The 6,089-nt window shown below is 34.5% G+C and overlaps 1 protein-coding gene across 6 annotated transcripts in view; it reads right to left on the bottom strand.

The window, feature by feature from the left end:
* The window catches only part of LOC108740371 (tachykinin-like peptides receptor 99D), a 239,604-nt gene that overhangs the window by 27,727 nt on the left and 205,788 nt on the right, over nt 1-6,089 (bottom strand). For all 6 annotated transcript variants that reach the window (XM_025976461.1, XM_018474664.1, XM_018474665.1 and 3 more), the window contains one exon: nt 1,147-1,362. In XM_025976461.1, the coding sequence (XP_025832246.1) occupies nt 1,147-1,362 (216 nt within the window). The remainder of the gene's footprint in view (nt 1-1,146; nt 1,363-6,089) is intronic.

Here is a 6,089-nt window from a genome sequence, read left to right on the forward strand (position 1 = left end):
GAAGAAGTAATCGAAGCTGTAAATGGTTATTTTGAGGAGCTTGACGAATCAGTCTATAGAGATGGCATTAATAGACTGGAACACCGCTATGAGAAATGTATCAGCCTTGGAGGAGATTATGTTGAGAAATAAAAAAAAAAAATTTTTAAAAACCTTGTTTTTCTTGGTCAGGCCGGAAACTTATCAATCCACCCTCGTATACTGCTATAAGCATGTCGGTGACGCGAACGCACTAGATTTCACCCATCCAAAAAGCGTCTAACGCTTACAGCACACGGCCGCTGCGCGTGCGCCAGTCGTGAGCATGTCGGTGACGCGAACTCATAATATTTTCCCCTGCCAAAAAGTGCCCAACGTCGCTGAAGAAGTTTTCACTTCAAAAATAGAATACAGAAAAAGCAGGGTCATCATGAATTATAAAAACGCGGCGGAATTGGTCCTACCAATATCTAACATCAAAGTACATACTTATGTATGAGCAAAAAGTTCGTGCAGTATTTAATGCCATTTAATAGTCGTTAAACAAGTTTTTGCGAATTCTTGCGATCCTGAACGCACCACGGTTGTTACCGTTACCGCCATTGTGTTGCTTTATGTCGTCCTATACATGGTGTGACAGAAATAAGTTCGGAGCTTGCAGGAAGTGATAGGGCACTATAATTTTCGAGAAAAACGTAGTTGAAAATACAGGTAAATTCAATTATCTTTTAAAGAAATATGACCCGCAATGCCGAACTTAATCAGCTAGTAATTACCAGCACCATTTTAGTATTTGGTTTGTATTTTTTTTGATTATATATTATTTATTGGTTAGATTGAATTAAGTGTGTTTTGGGGTTGTTTAGTGCTAATAATTATCTATATTTTTTACAATTATTTTAATTCGAAAACTTTTCCATTTAGTTAGATAAAACTAGTGTCATCCCTTGACCGTCCTACCTTCTGATTTTGCACTGGACTGTAGAGTGGAACATTAATGAAACGTGCAAAGTTTTTTTTTATAGGCAGTTTTATTTAGGTAGGAAAAACTTTGTCAACAATAAGTAGAAAATTTTATCGATTTGGTAAAATTAAGTTATTAGATGATTCTCCAATTATCTTACATATACATTTAACAGTTCTTATGTTTCCAATTCTCTAACTTACATGTATTCATGAAATGAATTAATTGTATCACCATCAGGCCATTCTCCATAACAGACAATTCTTTTCTCTCCATCGCTGAATGTTTCTTCGTAAGTGGTATAAAATATTAATTGCGGACTTGATATTAGAATTCCTAGTACCCACGTACTTATAGCAACTAAAACAGTCGCCATTCTTCCCATTCGAGGTTTCAATGGAGTCATTATGGCCATGTACCTGAAATGAAAACGTTACCTTAATAATTCGTTAAGGGTTTTGAATGTTGCGACAAGCATTTACGAATGTAATTAACAAATAAGGTACTAGCAACCGTAGCCCGAATTCTAATAAAATAATTTAATAAGCTAGGTCTAGAAAATTTACGACCACCTTAAAGAAAAAGATTTTTATTTAATTTGTAAAATTGTCACGCAATCTTCACTACTAATTTATTTAACTTTATACATTTTAATTACCACTATTATTACGAATTAATTACTATTTAAACACTATATCATACACTTTGTCGCGTTTTCACTTCTTCTACTTCACTTTGTATCACCTCGTAACTCGAACTCGTATTAATTCACTACCTGTTCCGACCTCGCAGCAACTATTTATAGGGGCTGTTCTTGTTCTAGAAAGATCCAAAATGTGACGTCTTGAAAATCTAGTCTTCTTTGTCACTATGAATGTTAGATTGCCTATACGTGACAGTGTATATGTTGTCTGCCTTGTTACTGCCTCCCCTGTACTAAAACTGATCTCCATCAGTGACGTTGCCGCCGGTAAGATGGACACTCTTCACTTTTGCCCGAGGGCCCTTCTGAATTAAACAACTAATGTCGTTATGCGTTGAACAACGGTGTACGGATCATCCCAAACTTGCTGTAGTTTCGGACAACGTCCCTTTTGCAGTAATGGATTGTACAGCCAAACATTGTTGCCTTCATTAAAACCGCCAGAGTTAGCTGGTCGATTGTATCTGGTCTTCATGCGGTCACTATCGAATCGCAGCTTCGCACGCACAGCGTTAAGGACAGCTTCTAGTCAATCTCGTAGTTCGCCTAGGTATACTTCGTTTACTTTCTGTAGCGATGTGACCTTCAGTTTGACCGGTGCAAGGTAGAAAAGAACAGCACTAAGCCAGAAAAGGATGGAGACAACTCCCGGTTAAACTCTTAACCGGTGAGGAGCGTACAATCCGTTCAGTACTGGACGGAAAAATTGACCATTTTATCCACTACAATTGCATTGCTCAAATGTGCTGTTATTGGTACCATTTACTACTGAAAATATCAACGAGATGTTTATTTATGTTTGAAGACATATTAATGGCTTAACGCTTGTTTTCGATTCGCACTACTATTCATGATTGAACAAAACTTTTGGCAGATACTGTATGAAAAATTATGTTTAATGAACAAGAGTCGAGAGTATAATGAGATTTTTTCTCCCTACCTACGATTTTACCAGCGCGCATCCAAGGCATTGGAAGGGGCACATCGCTACAGAAAGTAAATGAAGTATTGGGATCCGTCAAATGGGAGGAGCCTAAAAACATGGCGCCGATTAGGGAAAATTTATCGTAGTTCCTATAGTGTACCGTGCAATTTTCAAGTTTTTAAATTACGATAAAATGATAAGTATTGACACAATATGTGATTGGGCTGACACAAAGCCTCGGAAAGGAAATTTCGTTGAAGGTGAGCGTGTTTTTAATGCCAATCACATTATAAAATTCGGAAATAACAAATCCGGAAGCTAGCCTTCAAATTCCGTCAAGTTTACTGCCTACTTTTTACAAACTTCGGATTTAAAAAGTGATTCACGTTATATAATTGGTGAGGTGATTCTGGGTGATTTAAGCAATATCATATCAATGACTTGCACGTGCAAAGCCGATTTAAGAGAACGTTGCAAACACATTATTGCAACTTTGTTGTATTGCAGCAGGTAGGTTCTTAACCTCAAAATACTTATATCGTATCATTAGAATTGTGTTAAATCAATTACACAGGAATAAATAATTTCTCACTTTATAATTTTAGTATGATTCTAGTTTTAAATATTAAGGTTATGGCTGATGGTAAATACTTGCTGAAATATAATCATGTGCATTAAAATGACGTGAACAAATTTTTATTCCGGAATTCACTTCTTTGATACCTACTGCTTTCATCCAAGCTTCTATTAGTTTACTTTTTTCTCTAATTTTCCGAATATATTTTTTACATATATAAAACGGTTAGTTTTTATTGGAAAGTAGTTAATGTAGGTGAAGAGTGAAGATCTATGTCTGAAGTGCTATTGCAGCTTTTCACTGAACATATTAACTTTTTATTTGATTTAACTTTAGAAGAAAACTTCGTCGACTCCGTCATCAAAAAAATGTTTATTTTTTTAACGTGTTTTATTATTTTAATAAACAATTTTACACTTTGCGTGCACAGTTCCTATGTAAATTTTTCCCTCATTCGAGTTATGAATTTTGCCACCAGATGGTGTATGCCCATTTGACGGATCCCAATACTGGATAATATCTAAGACGACCAAACAACATATCCACTGGCAACCTTTTTTCCCAAACAAAGAGCTCACCGCTGTTATCCCAGTTATCTCATGAATAGCAGATCTGAAAGCTAAGACGAATAGTAGTATGTGTCGGTCCCAGTTTGGTGCGGTTAAACAAGCTCCTTAAGTTGGTTTCCAGAGTAACGTTAAATCGTTCAATCATTACATCAGACTATGTATACAAGGGCGTAATCCTCGTTTTTGTAACGCTCATTAGTTCATTGACCATCTTGAACAAAGCCGATTCGAAGTTCTTTCCTTGATCGGAATGCAATTCCACAGATACTCCATATCGCTTAATCCAGTCACTGATATGCTTTTCAGCAACGGTGTGTGCTTCCTAATTCGGTATCGCATTTGCTTCAGGCCACTTTGTAGAGTAATCCATGACTTCCAAGATGTATCGGTTACCTAGTATTATAAATCCCGGCCCAACCTACAACTACTTTACAAATTTTATCTTTAAAAACCCTTTTCCCGTTAAGTTACTTAATAAAAACTATACATGATAATAAAAATGTTATTTGTCCATTATTAAAGAATTTGGTATTTACGATAAAATAAAGTTCCACGTAGTCGCTTGGCATGATAAGCTCGATGCCCTATTAGACAGTCACGTTTTACGAAAACTAGGAGCAAAACTAGATTATCAAAATAATATTTTAGAAAAAGGTAATCAAAGTACACCATTTTTTACAGAATTAAATTCTCAAAATATTAAACCCTTTAAAAAAATAGCAAAAACTTCCTTTTATCCCCCCGTTAATATTTTTGAAGGTTTTGTATTAATTCCCGAGACCAGAATAAATTATTTTTGTATCCCTGAATCAATGTCAGAAACAAAACAATGACTTCCTTTACAATGAAATTAACGTTCACCACCCCATAAATGTATAATTCCTTGTAGACGTAGACTTCTAAAAGCCACAATTTTCACAATTAATTTAGATATTCAGAAAATAATTATAACAGATCATTTAAATCTTGAGGCAAAAACTGAAATAATCGCTATATGTAGTAAATATAGGGATCTTTTTAGGAAAATTAAGCTTTATCTTTCTCGTATGCAATAAAAAATATAAGATTAAGACAGTAGATGATGACCCCATATATTGCAAATCAAACCGCTACTCTTATCACTTAAAGCACGAAATTCAAATTCAGATTCAAAAACTTTCTGATAGTAAAATATTATACCTTCTATTTCACTCTTTAGTAGCCCGGTTTGGATAATTCCGAAAAAGTTTTAGCATTTTACAACACTTGACTTAACTCAAAGGGTTTCATCAGATAGAAATGTCCCCCGAAAGTCCCCAGAAAACTGCATTCACTATTAATAATGGTCTTTATGAGTATACTCGTATGCAATTTTGGCTGAAGAATGCCCCAGCCACTTTCCAAACAGTAATGGATAACATACTATAACCATAACCATACACTTAATCCACATAAGAAAAATTTATGAAAGATATAGGGAATTTAACCTAAATGTCCAACTAAACAAAGAGGTAGTCTTCTTAGGACACAATGTTACCACCGAAGGAGTAAAGCCAAATCCCGAAAAAATAAAAGCAATACAAAATTACCCCTCATCAAACAGTAAAAAAAATTAGAGCATTCCTTGGCTTAGTTGGCTTTTATAGACGATTTATACAAAATTTCCCAAAAGTAGTCCAACCCTTCACTAAGTGATTAAAAAAGGGAACCAAAATTAACCTCACCCTATTAACTTTAAAACAAAGGTTATCAAGAGACATTCCATAAATGCATAGAATCGTTAATTAATGCACCCATTCTAGCTTATTTCGATTTCAAAAAACTTTTTCACGTCACGACTAACGCCAACAATATATCAATAGGTGGTGTCAAAATAATAGACCTATTTCTTATTATTCACGTATCTTATATTCAGCAGAGAAAATTTATTCTACGAGAGAACGCGAACTTCCAGCTATTGTAGAAACGTCAAAACAATTTAAGCCCTATCTATTTGGAAGACATCATACAATCGAAACTGACCATAAACCGTTAGTGTGGTTATTTTCGCTAAAAGATTCAAATTGTAGGTTAATAAAATGGCGACTTAAACTTAAAGAATTCGATTATCAAGTAACACATTGTAATGTTCGTGCGTTTAACAAAATTAACTTCGAAGACTGATAACGACAAAAACTATTTATTTACACTAATTGCACTGGTCTGCAACAAAATCCTCCTTCAAAAAATTTTGTCATAAATATAAAGATTTTGATGCGCTGAATCTGTTCCCGATGACCAATTTTTTTTTTATCACGTATAGATTTTTCGTTATGAATTTTTTTCCAAAATATCATAAATTTATTTTTTTTTAATTTGTTTTATGCTTTAACATTTAAACAATTTATGCCGCA

Source organism: Agrilus planipennis, unplaced genomic scaffold (genome assembly GCF_000699045.2).
Source record: "Agrilus planipennis isolate EAB-ADULT unplaced genomic scaffold, Apla_2.0 scaffold75, whole genome shotgun sequence".
In the NCBI taxonomy this organism is placed as follows: domain Eukaryota; kingdom Metazoa; phylum Arthropoda; class Insecta; order Coleoptera; family Buprestidae; genus Agrilus; species Agrilus planipennis.